The sequence below is a fragment of the Puma concolor genome, chromosome C1 (assembly GCF_028749965.1).
Source record: "Puma concolor isolate L17-30 chromosome C1, mPumCon1.1.hap2, whole genome shotgun sequence".
NCBI lineage: Eukaryota > Metazoa > Chordata > Mammalia > Carnivora > Felidae > Puma > Puma concolor.
In genome coordinates this window covers 10,898,371-10,922,771 of record NC_141674.1, presented here as the reverse complement: position 1 = coordinate 10,922,771, position 24,401 = coordinate 10,898,371, and the positions used below count along the sequence as shown (strand labels likewise).

Here is a 24,401-nt window from a genome sequence, read left to right as displayed (position 1 = left end):
CTGTGCAGGTTGTGCACTGTACAACTCAGGGCACCATTTCCACAGTAGTGCCTTCTGGAGTAGCGCAGTATGCAACCTGTGGGGCTGTACACTGGCCCTAGATGCCCTGGGCATCCCGACTTCAATTTCTAATAGGTACCACTTGAAGTCGGACCATTTGGGGGCAAGGTCTCGGAGAAGATTAAAAAAGGAGGTAGTGTGGCTTTTGAGTCGAGCTACAAAGCTTCGAACGAGGTATGGCTCAGCCCTTGAAAAGGTTACAGGACTAGAGGAGCGATAGTTAGAATCTTGGCCAGGTCACTCCTCTCTGGGCCAAAGTTCTTCCCATCAGTCCAGGGCGGGTAGGGTGGGGTGGTGGAGTTAGTTTCGGGATGACAGAAAGGCTTTCCCCTCGTATGCCAAAGTCTGACTGATCGGCAGGGGCGGCCTGCGGCTTTGTAAAGTGAAGAAATCAGAGGCCACTTTGGGCTGGGTGGGAGGGGCTCTTTGATTGATTAGTGATGTCTGCATGAGGCCAGAGAGTGGGGAGCAGTGGCATGTAAGTTTGGGCTTCTCACCCTCCTCAGCCCAGTGGTTCTCCATGCTGACTGCACCTTAGAATGCACCAGAGAAGGCTTAACCACGCTCTGATTCAGGGATGTGGCCTGGCATCGGTTAACGGTTTTCACAAGCTCTGCAGGTGATTCTAACGTGTGGCCAGGTTGAGAACTGCCGGGGTGGATGTCCCTAAGTTCCCCGAAGTCCTGAGCTGTACGACTTCTCGGCATGGTTCATAGATCATGGAACTTTGAGCTTTCTTCCAGCAGAAATGACAGGGGTTTCCATCAGTTTGACTGCTGGAGAGGATTTGTCTTTAAGTTGGGAGATAGAGGCTGAAGGGCCTGGCTGCAATCGGGGGTTGGGGTATCCAGGGTGACCTCTTCTTGGGCAACACTGTGGAGTTTCACTGGGAAGAGGCCCAGGCTTTGCATCGGAGGAATCTCCTGGGACTCGAAAAAGCCTGGCCCACACTGGCTTGATCAGGAAAGTCCTGTGACTCCATTGATTTCTCTTTTAAGCTCCTCTCCTGTCCCCAGGGTTAGGTGGGACGTTGGGACGATGCAGAGGCCCACTGAGGTCTGCAGGAAGTAACGTGCCCCAAACTCACAGGCCCATTTCTGGGCCTTTGGAAGGATGGCCGGGGAGAGAAGGAAGCAGAGGAAAGCTGACTGGGGCCGCTGAACTGGAGAACTCAGGGCCAGGGTGCCAGGCTTAGAGGTGGTGCAACAGGACCACAGGCAGCCCTGGATGCTGACAGCTCCCCCAAATTACAGTCAGGGCGGCCAAGGTGAGATGTTTCTGGGAGGCCACCCTGGCCTCAGCCCCACCACAGGCCCAGAATTCAGCCAGAATTCAGCCAGCTTTCCTCGGCCCCTCCGGACCCAGCCCTGGAATTTCAAGGAGCAGGCCATGCAGGGGCTTTGCCCCCCGCCCGGAGCAAGATAGAAGCACTCAAATAACATAGAGTTCGATAATATTTTAAAATAAGCTTTATTTAGATTTTTTTTTATATTTTATATTTGCATCCATGCCTTCGAGAAACCTTCCCCATGGGAAAAGTTATTTTCAACTAATTTACCCATAACTCATTCGCTATTTGACGTAGTTCTCTTAAATAAATCATCCTTAGTAACTCTTAGATTTATCTCCTAATTTACAAAAACTGAAATGAAAAGGAACTACTAAATCATTACCAGGAGTGGTTGCAATCTTATGTTCTCATAAGTAAAGGGCAAACAATAAAAATCAACCGAAAGGAAACAAAAAATCATGGGGGAGAAAAGTATTTTCTAAAGTCTCTCTCCGTAGAGAAAGATGTCAGCTCCGGCCGCTCTCCCTCACCGCCAGGCTCGGTTAAACAGCTTAGCCGAAGGAGGCCAGAAAGATCCTTATTAGGTACCCTGCCTGCTCTTGCCCAGCAACCGCCTCCCCCCACCCCCGCTCCCCACTGAGTCAGAAGGAAAGGGAACGGCCTACTGGTGCTTTTTCGTTTGCTTTAGAGACTTTGGACAAAATATCCTATCTTTCTGATATTCTCCAGCACTTTCAAATCTCCTTTCTTTGTAAGAGCTGAAAAATGTTACAGTTAGCAGAAAGCGCCACTACGGTTGTGCAGAGGGTGCGGGTCATCGAGCTGTGTTAGTTAAGGTGAAGCGGGGGGAGAGGGGGGATCCACAGGTCAACAAAAGAAAAGGTTTAAGCTACTTTTAGGCCTTAGGAGGCCCTGGCTTAGAAGCTCACGAGTTCTCCATCACCTGGCGTTATAATGCACACGGTTCCTTTGCTGGTGAAGCCTCACTGGGGCCAATGTTGCTCCCCAAATGGGCAGATTTCCTGCCAGCCCTTCTCTCCTGGGGTGAGGGGGCTCAGGCTGTTGTGACAAGTTGGGAGGACAGGGCCCAAGGGATCCCGGGAGATTCTATTAAGTGTGGCTGGAGGAACCAACCAGAATGGGGAGGGCAGAGAGGTTCTGGTGCTGGACATTGTGTCCCCAGCAGCCCTCCCCTTGAGGTGGGTGCCTCCCCCAAGGACACCTGCCTGGCCAACATGCAGAATGACCCAAGGATGAGAAAGACACAGCTGCAGGGAAGAACCTATGGCCTCTCGAGGCCCCCCGTGGCACCGACTCGGGCTGAGGGTCCCTGTGGCCATACCCTGTGGTCATGTGATTGGCTGTCTCACTCTGAACTCAACCGCTCTCAAAAGACAGACCCAAGAGAAGGTGACCATCACAGCTGGCCCTCTGCTCACCGAGGTCAGTTTTCCTTATTTCAGATAAATAGATATTTAGAAAGGGGGAAGAGCTATGGGTGGGAAGGAAGGTGGAGTGCACTTCCATGCAGGGGCAGAAGAATGGGGGAGAAAGAGAAGAAAGAACGGAAAAAAGCAAGCTTTGAAATCCAATGGTCCTTGGGTTCTGGCCACCCTAAAGTCTACCTTGCACAGTTTGGCAGCAGCATGATAATAGAACAGACAAGTCAACAAAACACCCGCCTCCCGCCCACCCCATGGAAAAATATACATTCCAATATTTATGTAATAATTTAGATAGAATAAGTCTTCTGCGTTTGTGCAAATAAATTAAACGGAACAATTTTCTTTTTTTTTTTTTTCCATAAAGAAAGAAACGGCAACGCAATTTAAAAACTGGCAGGCCGTTAAAAAGAGCCCGTTTGACCTCCGGTACGCCGAGCCAAGGTAAGCCGCCCCCCCCCCCCTCCCCGCCCCCAATCCCCTGGCGGGGCTCGAGGGTCTTGGCGAGGAGCCGACCTTACCCGACCACTTGGGCAGCTTGCGGATTAAAGTGACTCGGCGCCCCGGGGACAGGGTCTGGTCCCACGCGTTCACACCAGGGGGGGCAGGGCGGGGGGGGGGCGGGGGAACGGGACATCAAAAACAGACCACATCCTTGGGCAGACGGGCTCCAGGAATAGCAGTTTGGACAAGGGACATTTACAAGCACGGAGTGCACAATAGTTTTGTTATTTACAAATACACAGCAGTCCTTCAAGTTTTCAAGTTTCATAAAAAAGGAGGAGGGGAGGGGAAGGGGGGGAGGGTGAGGAAAAAAAAAAAACCCAACGAACCGAACAAAAAGAAAAAAAACAAAACACGGAAAAGAAACAAACAAACCCAGATTAACAACACGACTGTATCGCTCCGAGGACGACAGAGAGTTGACAGAGTCACACACGGTTGGAGTATGTACATCAATTACAGAGGTGGCGCCGCAGGGGGCGGGGCCCGCGCTCGGCCACGCCCAGCACCCACGTGCGCGGGAGCTCGCGCCCGCACACGCCCCGCCACGCACGCCCCGCCGCGCCCCCCCTCCCCCGCGCTCGCACGCACGTCCACACGCACAGACACGCCTGCGCGCGGCAGGCGCAGGGAGGCGGGTATCACCAGTCCGCGTCCTCCTCTATGTAATAATCAGGGGCGGTACCATCAAAGAGGCCGGGGTCGAGGGACTTCCGCTGCTTCCCTCTGGCGAAGACGCGCGAGATGGAGCCGAATCCCATCTTCTCTTTCTTCTTTTTCCGTTTTTGGTCTTCAAGATCCTCTAGTGACTGAGGAGTCGGGCGGGCGGCGGGGGTAGAAGGAGAAGAACAAAGCCACCTGAGCTGGGTGCGGGGGAGGGGGGGAGGGGCGAGGGGGCAGGGGGCGGGCAGGCGGCGGGGGCCACGGGTGGGTGAAATGCCAGGGTCTGCCCCTCCTCGCTGGCGGAGCCCACTTGGGCCAGTTGCGGAAGCTCTCTGGGACCACGGCGGGACCCACCCAAGGCCGCTGTGAGGGTGGCAGCGAGGACCACCGTGCTTACAGCAGTGCCGGGTTATAATAACCCCCTAAATGATCGCTGGCTGCCGCTCTACAGCTGTCAGTTTGCCCACACCCTTGGGGTGCTTCCTGAGGGCCTGCAGGAGCGCGTCTGTGCACTTGGCTCCCGCTGGGCCCCAGGCCTCGTCTGCGGGGACACTGCGGCAGGGGTACAGGTTGCCTGTAAAAACAAAGTCCCCATGGGAAAGGAGCCCCAGGGGAGCCCGGAAAATGAGGAAGGGGGCGACCTGAGCTTCGTGCCAGCCACGAGCAAGGGCCCTGGACCTTAAGGCCTTGGCCAAGAGGGTGGACTAGAGCGGGGAGGCTGGAGCTTGAGTTCTCGTCCTAACTAGGTCACTACCCATGGACTCTTGGAGCGCCCCTTGCCTCTCTCTGAGTCCAGTTTCCTCAGCTGTGATGTGGAGACCACAGTGATGTCGGGGATAGCCTCCTGTGCGGGCTAATGGGCCAGAGGGTGGTGTCTATAGGAGGGCTTTACAAACCGTCGAGTGCCTTACACAAAGACATGGAGTGTCATTGGGCAAAAGGTGGAGGTTAGACTAATGGTGCCCAAAACACACCAGAATTACCTGAATTCCAGGACCCATCCCATACCTGGGGGCTCAGATCCTTCAGGCTTAAAGGCCCCCGGAATCTGCATTTGCAAAGTCTTTTCTGGTGGACCCTGATGGAGATGTGCCATGCACAGACCAGCACCTGGGAACCCCAGGACTAGAGAGTCCGTCTCAGAGACCCCTCTCGACTCTCAGTTCAGGTTTTCCTGCCTGCGGTCCCCTCCCCTCCTCACTGCTGACAGGGTACTGAAAGAACAGTTTCTTGCAGCAAGGGACCCAGTGAGCCTCTGGCCTGGGTCATCAACCATTGGCTGCCAGGAGCCACTCACCAGGGCAGTGGGACGGAGGATGTATGATGCACTTAGTGGGTCCACGGACTGGAAAGAGGATAGGGGAGGGCAGATGAGGCACTGAGCCTGGCTCAGACGCCAAACCTGGATTGACTGAAGCAGTGGCTTAACTCTTCTCTGCCTTGGGTGTCCAAGAAAGGAAGTGGGGATGCCGAGGGCCCAGGGGAACAAGGGGTGGGGGGAGTGGGCCCAAATGGCCAGGGGAGGCACACCTACCTGTACAATAGGGTTGTGCAGGTTCTTCTGAACTGGGCCGGGACTGTCGCCCTGCAGCCAAAAAGAGGGAGAAGATGAAACAGACGCGAGACACATGGGAGCAGAGGTGGCCCGTGGAGCGTGGGGCCTTCTGTGGAAGGAAGCCCTCTCTTAGGGACCACCCTGCCTGTGCTGGGGAACCCACCCCCGCCCGCCCTGAAGCAGACACTCCCAGATGGCTCAGCAATGGCACCTGGGGTTCAAGACGCTGCCTGGTCCAGAGGTCCTGGGGTGCTCTTGCCTACTCAGGTCTCTCAATGACCCCCTTCCCCCACCCAACACCCGCTGAGCAACAGATCAGTCAACTGAAGGCTTCTAAGTTCCTGTCCCAATTGGTCCATCAAATTGGGATTGGAGGTTGGTTATACTTGCGATTTTTCATAAAGAAATATGGTTTTAAAGACAACACAAAAAAGAATTTCAGGACAGGAAGACACGGGAGACCATGTAGCTTCTAATCCCCCCCCACACTTCAATGCATCTCTTATTTTCTGGAGGTGCAGGCAGGGCTCAGCCTGATTTACAGATACAGAGAGGCTCTGGACAATCCAACGTGATGGAACTAATTGTAAGCGGAACAGGAACAGATCTGGGACTATTTCTTCCTGGTCCAGTGCTTCCTTCCGTGGGCACGCAAAGGTGGCTGTACACAAAGCCTTCGCTACAGCCCAGACTCTGGCTGCCCTGCCTGGGGGGCTAACGGATCCCTGGGATCACAAGTCATTAGTGGGGGGGGGCCCTCTGATGGTGGCTTCCAGAATTGCAGGCAAAACATCCATGAAAAAAACAAAGTATGTCATTTGGGCCGAAGTCCATCAATCTTCAGCTTCCTTGCACTTGGTCCCCACCTCTGCTCTAAATTAGTGGCCACAGAGTAAGAGGATGGGGAAGTCCTTAGTCTGGGCTGGGCTGTTCTTGCTGGTACCAGGTCCAAGGTCCGAGAACAGAGGGTTACCTGGTGCTTTTTCTAGGCTCTTCTTGGCTTACCTGTGTGCACATCTGTTGAAATGGGGGATGAACGTGGCTGAGGGTGGGCGGGAATGGAACAAATGCTAGTTTAGTCTTTAGTCCCAGCCCAAGGTTTGCAAACAGAAACTAATCTGGCGGGCCACTGAGATAGGTCTACTTTAATGGTGAAGAGAATGAAGCCAGTGCCCACTGAAATAGCTGTGTGCAGACAACTGGCTTATCAAAGCACCCATTTCCTGGCAGCAGGGCCCCTGTGATCTCGGAAATAAATATGCTGGACTGCCACCTGTAGCAGCCGGTATGTGTCAAGGCCAAGTTGAGCAAAAGGCTAGGCCAAATGCAATTCAAGAGGTCTTTAGAGAACCCGTGCTGAGAATGGGCTTTCCTACGGGATTTTGGCTATCAGAGCCCCCTTGGGCCCACCACAAGAAGACAAAATATGGCCCCTGGGGAGGTCTTCTCATTTGGGGTGTGCATGGCTACTCTTAAGTCTCTGGCCCATGCTCGAAGAATGAGGGGACCCTTGGCTGTTGAGTACAGCCCAACAGTGGTCCCGCAGAACCAGAGGACAGATGTCAGAGGCCCTCTAGTGGCCCTCGTTCTGTCATTCAAGACCACCTCTGTCACGGGGTTCTGTCGTGGGAACTAGAGAAGAACAGATTGCTTCCTTAAAGCCCCAGTTAACAAAGAATCCCAGCCTTGAGTGGGATTCAGGCCCGAAGTGACCTTCTTGGCATCCTGCCTGGGCTGAATGAAGCCCTGGGCCAGCGATCCCCACGGTCCGTGTTGCCAGGTGAAGGCAACTGTTTTAATTTCAGGCTTAGCTACTTTTATCGGTAGTTTTTTTTTTTTTTTCAACGTTTATTTATTTTTGGGACAGAGAGAGACAGAGCATGAACGGGGGAGGGGCAGAGAGAGAGGGAGACACAGAATCGGAAACAGGCTCCAGGCTCCGAGCCATCAGCCCAGAGCCCGACGCGGGGCTCGAACTCACGGACCGCGAGATCGTGACCTGGTTGAAGTCGGACGCTTAACCGACTGCGCCACCCAGGCGCCCCGATCGGTAGTCTTTAGCTACTCCCCATTGTTCTCGTAGACTGGACGAGAGTTTCCAGTACGATTATTCATAGAAAAGTTACTGATTTTTAGCCGCTGATTTTCAACCAGTCCCGTTAATGTACTTGGTCATTATCGGTTCTAATAGCTTTAGAGGTTATTCTCGAGTTTCCAGGTTAGGAAAGCAGATCAGTGGCAAGTGATGGTTATTTTGTCTTTCTTTCCTACCGTATTCACCTCATTCCTCCTATCAGTCTCACTGGTTAATAAAACATTAAGTGAATTTTTGAGAAAGCTTTCTCATGCACTTGAACGCCTAACTCTACTGCGTCTCTGCCTTCACGGCAGGGGGAGCCGCCCTCCATAGTATCAACCATGTGACAGAACAAAACTGTAGCGTGGCCTCCACACCCCGGATCCAGTGTTTCCCGTTCGACCCTCCGTATGGTGTCCTCCTGTCCTCAGATGCCTGACCCACCTTCGTCCCCTTCTCGGGAGCCCGACTGTCTGCTCTGCCAGTCACCAAGAGTGAGGTGGCCAGGGACCCGCACCTTTTGGTAGCTGGTGCCCAGTATGCCATCAAAGAGCGTTTGATTAAGCAAAAGAAAAAAAAACCGAGAACAAATTCGTGGGACACCTCTCCAGAAGTAGCATTTGCCCAGACTCCTGGAAATTAAAAAACAAAACAAAACCTGGCTTATCCCAGGATGAAGGACTGAGAGCTGGCTCTCCACGGAAGTGAAGGGTGCTGGTAAGGCCCCGAAGGAACCTCTGAGAGGAGAGGCCCGCAGTCCTAGACCAGAGGTAATCCAGGCTGCACGGACCCTGAGCCGACCCAGGCCCGCCTTCCTCTGGGTTTTTCTGGCCCTCCCGGACACAAGGAGCAAACAGGCCTCATTCCTTTCTCCCCACATCCATCTCTTCTTGCAAAAGGAGAGAACAGAACAGGAAATGCCTTCGCCAGAGTGCTCCCTGGGTGGACGAGAGGAAACAGCGGGTACGTCTTCACCCCTCCACCCCGCCCCTGAGGTTTCCAGGCAAGGGCCCGGGGCCCAGGCCCTGCTGCTGCTGGCCTTACGTTGCAGAGGGAGTGTGTCCGGTGCCGAGGGGAGTTGATGTCGCTTGGCGTGGACGACCGGTCGCCTTCGGCGGCAGATGCGTCGGAGATGACAGAGGGCTGCCGCGAGTGGCAGGGGCTCACCCTGACCGCTGGAAAGCAGGGACAGCTGGTGAGTGAGGGGTGGAGAGCATGTCCTCGCCTGTGCCGCCCTGCAGTGGCGCCCCTGTGCTCCTGTTACGCAGGTGAGAATGCCGAGGCATAGAGAAGAGACTGTCTAGCCCTTTGCCCCCCGCTCCCCAGACCCACACGCGGCTAAACGGCAGCTCCTGGGAAGGTCCGGCATGGCCTCTGGATCCGAGTTGGCCCTCTCCTAACCACAGTGAAGGAGAAGAGGCCCGAGTTTCCAGGGACCTTGATGACTGTCCTCACCATGCTCTCACCAGCTGGACGTTCCCTAGACCTGGCTCAATCCTAACCGCTGGTCAACACCAGCTTCCCAAGTGAGAAGCCTAGCGGCCACCACTGGGTCCCCTCTTTCCCCTACACTCAGCACCCAGTCATCAGCACCTTCAAACACAACCCCCAAACTGTCCACTTTTTTTTTTTAACTTTTAACATTAATTCATTTTTGAGACAGAGAGAGACCATGAGCAGGGTAGGGACAGAAAGAGGGAGACCCAGAGTCTGAAGCAGGCTGCAGGATCCGAGCTGTCAGCACAGAGCCCGACGCGGGACTGGAACTCACAAACTGCGAGATCCTGACCTCAGCTGAAGTCGGACGCTCAACCGACTGAGCCACCCAGGCGCCCAAAATCCATCCACTTCTCTCCAACACCACCCCCAAATCCGTCCACTATTCTCCAACCCCGCTGTCATTACCCAAGCCGAAGCCACTGCCGTCTCTCACCCGGAAGACCGTGTGGCCTCCCAGCCTCCAATGAACGGGAGTCCTTGCTGACTCCATTCCTCACGCTGCAGCAGAGCCGGGCATCTGGTCACCCTTGGGGGGGGGGGGGGAACCCCCAAGGCCCAAAGGGATGTGGCCCCGGCCACCCTACCAGCCTTGGCTCACATCACACTGGCTTTCTGACAGTGCCTGACACAGGCCATCTCCCTCCTGCCTCCATCTTGGCTGGTCCCGCTGCTCCATCGGGAGGAGTTATCACCGTTCACGTCTCTCCGCCTGTCCTGAGAGAGGCCTCCCCCAACCGTCCGCTCTCCCCACGCTTTTCCCCCACCAAAGAGCCTGTCTTCCGCCGATTTCACTCCCTGTTGGACGAGACGAACTGAGGGCCTCCTGTACGCAGGCAGCATGGGAGCAGAGAGCGGACTGGGCTGCATCACGACAAAGATCGTCCTTCCTGCCAGGGGCCATACGGTTCGATGTGGGGGGCTGGCGGGGGAGAGGGGTGGACAGCGGGCTTTGCGGTCAGGGACTTGGGTACCCAGCTGGGCGACGGCAGCACCTGCGGGCTCTAAAGGCCAGCGGCCAACCCCCAACTTGCACGCGTCGCCCAGAGGCAGCCACTCAACACAGGGACAGAGAACAGAGCCAGGCGGGCTGCGGACGGGCGGAGGGGTTTCGGGCTTGTACCACGGCCAGTGGGTACAGACGCTGCCCGGAGGCCGCACCCTTCCTCCCACCAGTGCCCGGAGGGAACACGTGTGACGTTTACTTGTGGCCCTCCCATGCACCCCGTGACTGCGAGGCCCTGCGGTCTCCCCTGCCAAAGAATCCCATGAGACCCAGGCTGGAAAATCCGTGTTCCCGCTCCCTAGACACAGTCATTGGTCCAGGGGTGGGCACGTGATCCAGGCTGGCCAATCAGAGTCCTTCTTCGGGATTTACCATACGCCCAGAGAAAGCGCTTAGTTTTTCTTTCTTCTGACTTTTGCACTTAAAGACCTTAAAAGCCTGAAACTCCCGGAGACCGTTTTGCTGCTCTGTGGAAAGAGAGGGCCTAAAGATGAGGCCGAATGGAGGCAGGTGGAGCGGAGAGGCGGGGGGCCCCAGATATCATCTGGTCTTCAGGAGCCAGCTGTGCCTGAAGTCCGTCTCTTAGACTTCTCAGTTACAACAAACCTGTGGCCTCTGCCCCACACCCCCGCACGCAGCTACAGTGTGAACGGAGAGGCTGCCTGCCCCGCCCTGGGAAGGTCAGTAGCCTCCTAAGAAGCCGCCGCAGCCAGGGCTGGGCCAGGCCGGGGGCAGGACTCACCTTGCCGGTCTGCAGGGTGGGGGGGATGAGAGTGGTAGAGAGTCTGCTGGCTCTGCCTGATGGCCGCGGTCAGCGGGAGGTCCGCCTGCACCACCCACTCCTGGTTGCCGTTGAGCACCGTCTCGCCCGGCATGGCGAGGGAATGCCGCTTGGGGACGTCCTTGGTCAGCGTAGCTAAGGACTGCTTGGCCTGGAGAGAGGGCCGGGAGACAGGAGAGAGAAAATGGGATCGAGGGGATCTCCCGGCCTGTCGCTCGGCCAAGACCCACCGCGGTGAGAAAGCCACGGGTCCGCCCTCGGTACCTGGGCAGCTCTGACTCTGAATGGCATGGCCCATCAGAGTCTAGCACCTGCACTGCAGGCCTCGCTTTGGGGTGGCCCCTTAGTTCCTGCTAACACAAAGGGAGACCAAGGAGACGCGAGAGAGGGAGACCAAGGAGGCAGAAGAGAGGGGGTCCAAGGAGACACTTATCACCCATTCTTTCGAGTTCTCTAAGGAGCAGCTGGGATTTGAATGAGATTGGAGGAACATGGGTGCTTTGCCTGACCACCCTAACTCCTCCCAAATTCAGCCCACGAGCTCCCCTTTACAAGGTGCTGTGCAGTGCAGGCAGGGGACAGAGCAAACCCTCAACCTGGCTCCCAGGATCACAGGAGGAAGCCCAGGAAGAAGTCTGGGGCTGACTTAGGAGAGGAGGGATAGTCCAACATCTCTCAGCCTTGGGTGATCTCCCTGCCACGTAGGTGGGGTTTTACTGAAGTGATCTCACATTACTTGGGGGAGAAATGGGCACATGTGAGCCATGCATTAATGCATATTCTTTTCACCACAGTCTCTTTCTCTTTCTCAACTGGTTCCCCAAGATCATGCCAGGGTCGAGCGGGGACACAGGCAGGGGCCCAAGGGTCTTGAACCGAGCTCTCCAGTGAACCTGACAACCCGGGACGTTGCTACAGATAACAGAGTCACCGTGAGTGCTGGCTTTGACCCTGATATGAACACGGGTTAAAATTTAAAAATCTCATCTGTCCTAGCTCCAGAATGTTCTATACCTTGCCCAAGGTCCCACTCTTCCTGGCAGAGCAGGAGCTCTTGGGAAAGAGATTCCAAACAGAGAAATGGATCGTCGTTGGCTTAAAACCTGATATACCCTTATCCCGTTGACCAGCTATGTTTAAAATCACTGCCAGGGTGCCTGGGTGGCTCAGTTGGTTAAGTGTCTGGCTTCGGCTCAGGTCATGATCTTGCAGTTCACAAGTTCGAGCCCCGCATCAGGCTGTGTGCTGACAGCTCAGAGCCTGGAGCCTGCTTTGGATTCTGTGTCTCCCTCGCTCTCTGCCCCTCCTCTGCTTGCACTCCCTGTCTCTCTCAAAAATAAACAAACATTAAAAAAAAAAAAAAAGTTAAAGTACTGCCTTCTCTGAGCCTCGGCTTCCCCACCTGTAAAATGAAAACCCCAGAGCAAGGACACCCCAAGTCTATGAGATCACCCCCCTTCCATGGCAGAGGGAGGCTGAGTTGAAGGTGTCAGCCCTGTCCCCCAAGCCAGAAAGCTATCATGTGCTCAGCACGACAGCCCTGGGCTTCAGGTAGGGAGGGTAAGATTATTTGTGCTTGACAGAGGAGGAACTGGAAGCTGAGAGAAGTGACTTCTTCAAGAATGCACAGCAAGTACAATGTTCAAGTTGGGTCCCAAGGCTGGGAGCCTGGCCCTGAGCCCTGGGGTTTCCACGGCACCCACGCTCCTCAGCGGCAAGGAAAATAACCACACAAGTAATGCAGACTCTGGGTGCACGAAGCAGAGGATGGGGTGTGCCTGGTCACCATGAAATCCGCAGCACCTCGCTCGGGGCAGGGCACATGCAGCGATCAGTAAAAATCCGCAGCATAGACGGAAGCAGGCCCTGCCGTGTCCAGGCTGATGGCTCAGGGAATCCGCCGTGTTAACTTACTGCAAGAACAACAGACTAATCCTTCTGCTGAAGGAAGGGGCAAGCGGCGTGTATCTCCGAGCTGCCACAGGCTTGCGGCCACCCAGCACCATGGAGACCCTCATTTCCTGGCCGCCAGGGCACTTCAGCTGGGAACACATCTCCTTTCCCTCTAGGTCATGTGCATCTGGCCTCCTGGCCCACCATCCCGGGCACCACTCCACGTGCTAAGCTGCCCTGCTTCCTCCGGGCCCCATCCATCTCGGCTGCCTGGAAGGTGGACCCTGGGTGGAGACACAAGCCCCAGGTCAATCTGCCATCATGCTAATTAACCCCCAGCTCGGCCTTCTCGCAAACATTCACGGGCACGTAGGCGGGAAGCACGGGAGAACCCAAGGCAAGATGCCCTCTCTGTCCCCTCCTGGCTTTCTTCTCCCAGGGGGGGCTTCGTCTCCATCCAGGCCTGGGAGAGGCACCTTCTAACTCAGCAGGCAGCTCGACATTGCTACCTGACAACTGGGAGGTCCCCCGTGGTTGGTCCTGCAGGGTGGGGCGGTGGTACCCCTGAGTTCTGAAGCACAGGGACCTCTTACAAATGGCCCACTTGTGGCAGAGACAAGACCTACAAAAAGCGGCCTGTAAAGTCTAATTTAAGATACAGGCATGTGCGCACACGGGATCCGCTCCCCGTGGCAGTCTACACAGCATTTCTCGGGCTGACCGCTTCCGCTAAATGCAAGTTAATGCTGGGAGCTCCCCCTGAGCTCTGACTCCCTCTTCTCTCTGAGCCTTTACCCTCTCTGAGCACTCTGCACCCGAAGTTTCGAGCTACTGGACATTGGAGTCAGAACTGGGTTCAAATTCCACTTCTACTGTTTAACTTGCTGTGTGACCTTCAGCAAGTTCCTCCACCTCCCTCAGCTTCAGGGCCCTCCCCAGTAAGACGGGGGGGGCAGAGGAAGATCACTGCCATGTAAGTAGCACCCCCTGGAGTTGTGGGACGAGGGGGCTTTGGAGTCTGGGCTCTGAAACCCGACTGCCTGGGTTTGAGCCCGGCTGTGCCACTTCCTGGTGGGGGGGGATCCTGGGCGAGGTCCCTCACCGCTCTGTGCCTTCATGCCCCCCTCTGTCAGATGGGGATAACACAGTTGCTATGCAGAGCCCCGGCCTAAGATAAAAATACTCAATAAAGGTTAGTGACTGTTAAATCCTGAAACATCTTCCACCTCACAAGTAGGAGTTAGGCGTGAACTAAGTCCAATGAAGGCCCAGGACGCCAGCTGCACCACTGCCATGTTCCATAAGAAGCAGTGATCGAGGTTGGTGGGATCATTTATGCCCTAAGACGGGCCGATAAGATCCAGGGGGTGGCAGGACCCTGCCCGGGGCCTCCCTCTGGATCGGGGCTGATGAAGGCGCCTGACCGGCTGGAGGGTCTGCTGACCGGCAGCCAGGAGGTGTTCCATGTTGGACAGTAAGCCTGGGCCCCCGAGGGATGCCGGGAGCACAGCTCAGCGGAACCCTTCGTTAGCTTTCCGAGGGATTCCTGCTTGTCCAGGGAACGTCTCTGCTGGCCAAAGGCTGCTGGGGGGGATCCTCCAAGAAAACACCAGCAGGCTGTGAGGTCTGGCCCGCTGCTCCCAGACGGCAATGGCCCAGGGCCGGGGGGTGGTGCCTGCGGCAGGCGGGTTTCTTGGGAGTGAGGGCAGAAGCAGCGCCAACCCGGAGCACGGCCTCCAGAAAAGGAATGGAGACTCGGGCCATTCCCGTCATCCCCCTGCCGCCTGACCCCGCCTCTCCCCCACCCCCCACTGCACCGCGCCCGACTCTCGCCTGGGTCTGTGGCGGCTGCTGCCATTTTCACAGATGAGGAAACTGAGGCCCAGGCAGGTTAAGAGTGACTCCTGAGGTCACACGGTGACTGGCCAGTGGAACGGAATCTGAAGACAGGATCTAGGTGCCCAACACCAGTCAGTAAGTGACCCTCACTTACGCGCCCCCCCCCCCCCCCCCCCCCGTGGAAGGCCTCGTAGCCCTGACTTCACATGTGTGCAAACTGAGATTCAGAGAGGTTAAGTCCCTTGTCACAGGTCACACAGCCCGAACATGGCGGGACCCAACGGGGACTCCGTTAGAACGGAATGGCTAAGAGAGATGCTAAGATTAGACCATCCCACGCTCGACGCTTGAGAAACGTCCAACTTTACAGAAGGCGGGCTCTCCACAGGGGTGAGACCCACCCCCACCTCCCCCAGGGAACCCTGGGAAATGCCCGGAGACTTCTGGTGGTCACAGGTGGGAGGTGCCCAAGGCCTCTAGCAGGTGGAAGCCAGGGAAGCTGGTGGCCATCCTCCAGGGCACAGGAAGGCCTCACAACAAAGACGGACTGGCCCCAAATGTAAACAGTGCTGAGGGTGAGAAGCCCCGTTGACCGACTGTGTAGTGAACATAAAAAAGCCTCCTGTTCTGGAGAGACAGTGCTGATAGGAAACTAGGTCAACACGAACCAAGGTCCTGGGGGGCAGGACTGGCCTGCCCTTGGGGGAAGCGTGTGCTCTCGGGGGCTGGCAGGCCCATCTCCCTCCCCCTCCGTGTGACGGTGGCCAGCGAGGAGGGCCCGAGGGACATGCGAGGGTTGGTGGGGGAGGGGCCCCTTCAGGCCAGCAGCCGGATGTCCCTACGGAGGCCCCGCACGGAGCCGAAGCCTCCACGTCATGAAGCTCGAGGCCTCCCCGACTCCCAGCTCTGCCTCTCAACCCGCTGGGCAGCTCTGGGTGAGCCTCTCGCCCTCCGAGCCCGCTTCCACGTCCCTAAAGCGGGCACCACAAGAACGTGAGGGGTGACGGCCGATGGATATGGGTTTCCCTTTTGGGGCGGGGGAGGGGGGGTGCAAGCTGTTCTAGAACCGAATTGTTTGGTGACGGTCGCACAGCTCTGTGAACGTTCTAAAACCCACCGAACTGTACATCTTGCAAGGCTGAGTTTCACGGGATGTGACATCTCAGTAAAACAACATATTAAAAAATACATGCATTCTCCCCACGGGGTGGTGCCACAAAGCCAATGCGGCCACAGGGGTGAAGCCACGCCACGTGCGGGAATGTCTGGCTGGGCCGGAAGTCGTCATCGGGAAGACGTCCACCCGAAGGGCAGGCGGCCGAGGGGGAGCGTGGGTGCTGCCGCCAGCGAACAGCCAGGGGCTTTGCTTCTTGGGAAGCCAAAGCCTTTGGCTCTTTCTTACTCAGGTGAAGCAACTACGCAAGGTGTGTGGAGACCGGGGAGCGGGCGGTGCCTAAGCTAGGACAGGGCCCACTCGTTCTCACCGGGCACCAGGCCGCTTCCCACGGGTCTCGTGTCACGGCATGATGGGCGGGTGGGAATTGACCAGCTCAGCTCCCTTCTCCTCGGGGGCACCTCAGGGTCACTTGAGAAATTACTCATCACCAGTGGCCACAGCCAGGACCCCCAGGTGAGTGGTAACCGTGTGACCCAAGATGGGCCATTTTCAGACTTACAAAAAAACGGAGGTGAAATTCAAACGACAAAGGGTTCGGGTTCCTGCTCCCCGGGGGGGCCGAGCAGACCCACTCCGTCTAGAACCCTGGCTTCCCCACCTCTGCGGCTGCCTTGGCTTCGGCCAGCCATTTCTTCCTTTTTTAAAAAATGTTTATTTTGAGGAGGGGGGAGGGGCCGAGAGAGGAGGAGGGAGCGAATCCCGAGCAGGCCCCGCGCTGTGTGCGCAGAGTCCGGCGTGGGGTTCAGTCCCACGGACCGTGAGGTCGTGCCCTGAGCCGAAATCGAGAGTCTGGCGCGTAACGGACCGAGCCACCCGGGAGTCCCATTCTGCGAGCCGTCTCTAAGCCTGGCCCTCCAGTGCACCCCCTGCGCCAAAGCAGCCAGGCTGCGCCCGAGGACGCAAGGCACGCGCACAGGGGTGGCGCCCTCCCTCCGGTCCCGGCCTGGGCAGCAGTGCGGCGGGGCGCACGCTGGCCAACATGAGCTTCTCTGGATGGTGCTCCGCGGAGGAGACCTCCAGTCTGCTGGGCACCCCGACAGAGCTGGGGCTCTCATGCTTCTCCGCAGAGCCCCCCGCTTTGCGGCCGAGCCCTAGGCAGACACGGGCCCCGCTGATGGTATAAGGAGCTGGACACACTCCCCGTAACGATTCACTTTTAGCAGGGGGCACAGAGGAGGCGGCCAGAACGGAAGCAGGTTGACCAGTCTGGGCATGGGGAGAGCGGAAACAGAGGTGGTTGGGTTCCCACTCCTGAAAAGTCCCAGAAACACCCAGAATGCTTGAGGCCAGTGCTCTGAGGCAAGGAAGACACAGCTGTCCACCCACGGGGCACTGGGAAGACCTGGGAGGATGGGAACCTTGCTTCCCCCTGCACCCACTTCCTAGGTCTGCGGCGGGAAAGGCTTAGCACCGGGGACCTCAGGGCCGGGAAAAGCCCTCCCCAGAGGGGACCTGGCGGCTGCACCTTGTTCTGGCCTGGGCAGTTCTCACCACTAGGGGTCAGCATTGGACAGGAGACCCAGGAGGGGCCCAAGGGTCCTGACCTGCCACGGGTGCGGCCCACGATCCTGAAGGAAGTGATCCTGAAGGAAGTGATCGTAGAGAACCTTTGTGTCACCGTATCATCACTGTGTACGGGCACGTGCTAAGTGCTTCCCCTGCATTATTTAACTGAAACCTTCATACAGGCCCCGTGGGGTATATGCCATTATCCCTACTTAGACTCGAAACAGGCCCCAAGAGGTGAAGGATCCTGCCCAAGATCACACAGCTGGATTCAAACCCAGAACCCATGGCCATCAGCACATGGTTGGTCAGTGTCAGAGCTCTGAGGGAGAACCCCGAGTTCTAAGAGCTGCGTGGGCCTCCCCACCCCTCATGAGCACCTTGCATAGTCTCCTTCCAGCCACGATCACATTGAGACCCTGGTGGTTTCAAAGGCCCCTTACTTAAGTCATGGGATCCCTGGGCTTCCCCCAGCTACCTCCTGGGAGGGCAGGGTGAAGTAAAGACCATCTCCCCCATTCTGATACAAGATAAAGGGCGCAGAAGCCCAAAGAAGTTCAGTGAGTGGCCCCAGGTCACGCAGGGGCAGGCAGAACAGGACTGCAGGGCTCTGGACCCCTCCCACCAGGCCCGGACATACCACCTGGGTGCTCTGTCCCCACATGCAGGCTGGTCACCTCCATGGAAAACACAGAGTTTGGAAGTACTTTGAAGGTTTGTTTTGGAATAGAAAAAGAATAACATTTTTTTCCTTGCCAACCCAAGTAACACATATTTCACTAGAGATGTAAACAGGAGGGGAAACAAAGGAACTAAAATCTCTTACAATCCTACTACCCAGAAAATGACCACTCTTAATTTTTTGGTGCATTTCCTCCCAAGGCAAATGTTTTCCTAAACAAATACGTGTATTTTAGAATATTCTTTATGTTTTTATTTTTGAGAGAGAGAGAGAGAGAGACAGACAGACAGAGTGTGAGTGGGGGAAAGGCAGAGAGAGGAAGACACAGAATCCCAAGCAGGCTCCAGGCTCTGAGCTGTCCGCACAGAGCCCGACGCGGGGCTCGAACTCGTGGACCGTGAGATCATGACCTGAGCTGAATTCGGACGCTTAACCGACTGAGCCACCCAGGTGCCCCTAAATATGTGTATTTTAAATCAAGACGGGCTTGGTTTCTTTGCTGACAGTGGCCTGGGAGTGTGGTGGATTTCATCCCTGCAGGTGGAGGAGAGGCTGTGGCCCGGGCTCAGCGGTCAACCTGAGCAGACAGCAGACCCCGCGCCCAGCCACACCCTCTCCTCCGCCCACCCTGTCCGTGCGCCCTGTCCCCCGCAGCACGTCGTGGGTGACCCGGCTGCGTGAGGGGGGGGGGGTGGGGTCTCACCATGGCCAGCTCGGCCTCCAGCTCCTTCATCCGGTTGTCCTTGAGGTCCAGCTGGGAGCGCAGCGCCGTGGCGTGGTCCGTGGCCTCCTTGGCTTGGCGCCGAAGCTCCCACTTCTCACGCTCCAGCAGGTCCTTCTCCTTAGCCAGGGCTTTGACGGCGTCCTCGCTCTCCTGTGGGGACGGAGCGCCAGGGGAGTTACAGCGGGGCTGCGGGACCGCCTCTCGGCCCACAGACACCCAGAGGGGGCCCTGACCCCTGGACCAGAGGAAGGGGAGGGGAGGCGCTCTGGCTGAGCCACAGATCAGCGGGGGGACTGGACACAGACAATCCGTTAGTAGATGCTCAGTGAACAGCGGTTCCACAAGAAGTGAGCAAATGAGCGTGACGGGTTAAGTCGTCTGACCTCGTCAAGTCTCCGTTGCTCCGTCTTTAAGAGGGGGGCAGGGGGTCGACACCGCTTGTTTCAAGTTACAGAGATCAAATGACTTTACACGTGGGAAATACATGGCGTCTGACGCAGGTCTGGGTCAGTACCGGGTGTGGGGCTTTGTTCTGTTGTTTGGTAACGTGTGCGTCCCAGGCGCGGAGGGGCCCAGGAGACACCTGCAGCCCGGCTGCTCTGGCGGCCACGGGGTCCCGCAGCACCTCACGAGGTCACAGCCGATGACGGAGCAGGCCGAACCCCTCAGCTCGCTGCTGGGTCTGGATGCAGCACCGTCCTCCGCCAGTGCCCCCGCCAGGAGCCGTTCTTCCCGGGGCGCAGAGGGAAGGGCCGTGCAGGGGCAAAGCCAGCAGGCGGGGAACACAATCAGGGGGCCTGACCTCCCAGGGCAAGAGCTGGTGTCAGAAGGCCAGGTGCCCCTCCCGAGAAGAAGGGTCCCGGCACGGAGCCCCGCCCACCCACCCAGCAAGGTCTTCTGATTCACCAGACCAGGAGCCACGCTCAAGGTCCCTGTGTGGCCTGGGGCACATCCTGCCTTGTTTAACAGCCCTGTCGCAGAAGGCCCGACTTCCAGATGGCCAGAGCCAAGGAGGCCGAGGGCTGTCCCCTTCTCTGGGGCTGTCATGGAGCTGGAGCTATGGCTTGTGGTCTGGGGACAGAGAGAGTCCGGGTCAAATCCCGGCTCTGCAAGGACAAGCCGGGATGACTATCGGGCCTGGGTGCCCTGGTCTCTACCGCGGGGATAATACCGCAGGTACTTTAGGGTGTTGTTCTGGGGACTGAATGAGACAATCCACGTGGAGAGCTCAGCACGGTGCGAGCGCACGGCAGACCCTGCTCGACCGTCCTCTCTGAGCGGCCCTCCCTGACCACTCACCCGAGAGTAGCCCTGGGCTCCCTCCAACCTGCTGCCTGATACTGGTCATTCAACCCAGCCATATTCACGGACGGATGCTGTCGGCAGGCATGAGCCAGACAAAAAATCCTTGCATCCGCGGGGCTCGCAGAGAAAAGCCGTAGCGCGTGCGCCGCGAGAGCAGGGATGTGCCACTTCGGTTTCCTGGCGTGTACCCGGGTCCCAGGACGGCAGCCCGGCCAGCAGCAGCGGGTGACAGATGCTGCCGAAGAAATGACTGCGTGTGTCCCGGCTGCTGGGACAGCTACAAAGGCCATCACCACGTGTCAGCCCTCGGGCGGGGTGTGAGCAGCGCCCCCCGCTTCCTAGTGCAGTCTGGAGGAGGGGGTGCGGGGGACGATCCCTCCCAGGATGGGTCGCCAGCACCTGCTTTAGGGTCAGGGTGCCCGGGTAGGAGTCTCAGCTCGGCCCCCTGCAGGCTGCAGAACACTGGCCGAGTTCTTCAACTTCCCCAAACCTCGGTCACCCCAGTTGTGAGGCAGTGGTGATACCACCTCCTAGGGTGACGGGACGCCCAGCAGAAACTGGCAATGCAAGACACAGCGTATCACGCAGTCACAGGGGAAGCTGTACTCTGACGTTCTGGAAGCAAGAGTCTCCGTGCAAGGAGGCATTCTACTGCTGGTTAGTCCTTTCTCTGTGGGGCTGGGTTCAGGTGGGGTCGTTGCAAACAGGTGACAGGCATGGCCCCCGGCACCCACCCGGACAGGGAGCTCCTCCCCTGCGGGCGAGCTATGTTCTGGGCATCTGCCCCCAGCACGCAGCCACAGGCCTCGATCATAGAAGCGTGTGGAAAATGAATAACTGGTTAAGGACTGTCCCTTTGAACTGGCTGGTGTAACGAGAGGCTGCTTACAAAACATTCTTGAATCAGGAAGGTCCACTAGGACCCCGGGATCATTTTTGTCTCTGCGTCTCTTTGCAGTCACTGACTGCCCTGGTTGCGAGCAGACTGAGGGTTCCAGGCTGGGGGGGAAAGGCCTCCAGGTGCTTTCCGTCTTGGTGAGGACTCGGACACCCACCCCCATGATCACATTCCCTGGCAGCAGGAGGGCGGGGCTCAGTCGCAAGTGACACGGAATGTTCTGGACACACGTCAAGCATGGTGCCTCCGCGTTTTGGGCGATTATATTTAAACCTGACAACCCCCCGTGAGGTGGGGAACTATGACCATCCCTGTTTCACAGATGAGCGAGCTGAGGCCAGAGAAGTAGAACAGCTCCCCCTCCCACCTCCCCGAGAGTGTGGTGGAGGTCTCGATCCTTGCTGGGTAACTGAGGCAGGAAAGCAACTGAAAGGAAACCCGCCAGGGAGGTTGGAACCACACGGGGGTCAGGGTGGTCGGGCCTCAGATGGCAAGGCGGGAGCGGGGTCCCTCTGCTGGCATGTGAGGCTCACTGGACAGAAGGAGGAGGGGTGCAGTGAGAATGGTGCTTCAAGGGGACAGAGGCCTGTCTGGGGAGGTGAAGAGGGCGGGATGAAGGCGGCCCGTTGTGACAACAGCCTCACTACCCAAGACGGCCCTGTGTCTGGCCCGTGGCCCCCAGCCTGCCTGCTCGACTTGCCGCGAGAACTTCCTCGGCTGGATTTATGGAGAGTCCCAAATCGCCCTCCAAACTGCACTGTGTGACGGGGCACGAGCATCAGGCACAACTTTCTGGGAGGCTGCGTTTCCGCGAACTTTCTGGGCCGACTCCAAACCTCTCATTTCTCAGCAGCCTGTGCCTTTGCTGACCCCAGTAGCTCAGAGAACTGGGGTCCTGCCCCCTGCTCCAGGTGAGGCCTGCAGGGGTCCTCAGGAGGAGCTGGGTGGGCTGTGGCAGGCTAAGTGGCAGGACCAAGGAGGGCGGGGCATCTAAAGGTTCCGTTAATCCTGTTCACGGGGACACTTACTTTGTGCATAAAATGCAACTTTTTTTTTTTTTTTTTAACCAGTTTCAAGGTCTTGGAAGAGACAATAAAATCAGGACTTGTGGTTTTAGCTTCTCCAGACCAGCTCTAAACAGGTGGCTTTGGGTCAGTCCCTGGACCCTTCATAGCCTCAGTCCTCCCATCTGTAAAATGGGGTTGCGCCCAACAACGATTAAAGACCCACCACAATGTTGCTCTTCCACTGACAGGCTAGAAGTACAACTTGCTCCACATGATGAGGGTTAAGACACTAAGTTGTCTTTTAATCAGTGTTTTCCAAATTCCTTTTTCTGAATGAATCTGAAGGCTCTTGCCATTCCGTAAGAGTGACGCTCGGTGCTGAGCTGTGGCCATCTATGGCTGCCCGTGGCTGGCTTCGGATTATTCAGCAGCTTCAACCCTACCCCCCCCATTGCTGGCTGGACTTAGGGGGGTGCCCCCAGGTACCTGCGACTTAAAAAAAGTCACAGCACGGACCTGGCGGAAGGTGGATCTCTGGGGAGATTTTATTTTCAAGGAAAAGCACGTCTCTAAAATGTGATGACCCACTGAAAGACGGGAGCGATGTTGGCTATTAAGCCCCAGGATGGTCACACTGCCGCTGAAATGCTCAGCACAGCACCCATGGCTCACGAGGGCAGCTGGGACCTCTTCTATGTGGTCTGCCTTGGGTTGCTCTGTAAACAATTAATAGCGGAAATAACTCGGGTCTGTCCAAACTCCTATGCACCCCGCAGAGCCCCACTCCTAGGTCACCTCCTCCGAGAAGCCTTACGAGCCTCTCTCCTTGCAGGCAGAATTTCTTGCTGTCGCCCCGGCTCTCTCTTCACACTTTTGTTGTGGTATCATTAGTAAGGCGCCTAGCGAGTATTTACTGAGCACTTACTGGAAGCCAGATGCCATGCTGGGTGCCCGGCATGGCGTCTCCATCACAGCCGCACGAGGTCTGCGAAGGTTAGGTGAGATGCCCAAGGGCACGCCCACAGGGGGCTGGGATCTGAATTCGGGCCACCCAGAATCCACAGTCCTCACTGACACTGGCTGGGCTGTCCTGTCCGGGCTTGTCTGCCCGGGAGGCACGGAGGCCCCCCAATTAGGGGCTGTGCCCATTTCTTCTCCGTGCCCAGGCCCGGGCCAGACATATTGCAGGCCTCCTCAGGCGACCACAGGTGACACGGGCAGTGAGTGCGTGTGCTCGGGGATTAGAGAAGCCAGACCCCTTGCTAGGCAGAGAAGGCAGCCTGCAGGCAGTGGTAGGTGAGGGTGCTGGTGTCTACAGGGGGAGGGGAGGAAGCTGGTGTCTGGGAGGGGGAGGGGAGGAGGGGGAGGGGAGGAAGCTGGTGTCTGGGAGGGGGGAGGGGAGGAGGGGGAGGGGAGGAAGGGGGTGGGGAGGAAGGGGAGGGGCAAAAGGGGGAAGAAGCTGGTGTCTGGGAGGGGGAGGGGAGGAGGGGGAGGGGAGGAAGCTGGTGTCTGGGAGGGAGAAGGGGGCGGGGAGGAAGGGGAGGGGCAAAAGGGGGACGAAGCCGGTGTCTGGGAGGGGGCGCCGAGGAAGGGGGAGGGGGGCAGGGGGGAGGGGCGGGCCCCACCTTGCGGTGCTGCTCGTAGTTGCGGATGAAGTCGCGCAGCTGCTCCTCGCGGCTCTCCAGCGTGGCGTACAGCTGCTGCATCTGGCTCACCAGGTCGGTCTTCTCGCCCTTTAGGCGCTTCCGGTCGGCTTTCATGGCTGCGGGGCAGAAGAGCTTGTGAGTGCCAGAGTCTAGCGATGGGGAGGGAGAAGGGAAACTCCCTCTATCCTCTAAGAGATGAGAAAACGGGGTTCAGGAAGGCGACGTTTCTCTCCCACGCGCCCCTGTCCTTTAGTGGCATTCCCGGGATTCGAACCTGGGCCGCCTGTCTCTAGAAGCTGTTCTCACCTCTCGGTTTTACTGATCCAGCCAGGGCAGCAAGTCCTGGACTGAGCATCTCTCCCAGCCCTGAACCGAAGGGGTCTCCAGGGTGAGGGGGCTGGAGGCCCGGTGAGCGCCCGTGGCCGGGGAAACTGATGGCGCCCCGACTCCGGGCTGAAGGAGCCCCCCCATGGTGCACTCTGAGCCTCCAGGAAGACTCAGCCCAGCACCATAGTCCATCATCTGCCCCGTTTCCTCTACAGGAGAAGCACTTGATTAAAAACACGCAGCAAGAAATGACACGGAAAGTGTGCGTAACAGCCAGAAATACAGATAGGTCAGACTCCGTCAAAACATAAAACTTCTGTGCTTCAAAGGCCACCACAATGAGAGTAAAAAGGCAACGCAGGAAATGGGAGAAAGTACTTGCAGACCACACGTCTGATAAGGGCCTTACGCGCAGAATATATAAAGAGCTCTTACAACTCAATGATAAGAAGACAACCCAAGTAAAAATTAGGCAAAGGATCTGAACAGACATTTCTCCAAGAAATGGCCAATAAGGACAG

The 24,401-nt window shown here is 57.3% G+C and overlaps 1 protein-coding gene across 7 annotated transcripts in view; it reads right to left on the bottom strand.

Annotated features, from left to right (window-relative positions):
• The window catches only part of KAZN (kazrin, periplakin interacting protein), a 1,132,657-nt gene that overhangs the window by 50,390 nt on the left and 1,057,866 nt on the right, over window positions 1-24,401 (bottom strand). For 6 of the 7 annotated variants that reach the window (XR_015254486.1, XM_086715734.1, XM_086715735.1 and 3 more), the window contains 6 exons: window positions 23,533-23,669; window positions 18,677-18,847; window positions 10,838-11,027; window positions 8,637-8,767; window positions 5,495-5,545; window positions 3,983-4,106 (listed from right to left, as the gene is read on the bottom strand). Coding sequence is in view for 6 of the 7 variants with exons in the window: in XM_086715734.1 (XP_086571860.1) it covers window positions 3,983-4,106; window positions 5,495-5,545; window positions 8,637-8,767; window positions 10,838-11,027; window positions 18,677-18,847; window positions 23,533-23,669 (804 nt within the window). In the remaining variant the exon portion in view is untranslated. Of the gene's footprint in view, window positions 1-1,511; window positions 4,107-5,494; window positions 5,546-8,636; window positions 8,768-10,837; window positions 11,028-18,676; window positions 18,848-23,532; window positions 23,670-24,401 lie in introns of those variants that run through there. The other variant, XM_086715739.1, reaches the window with a different exon arrangement.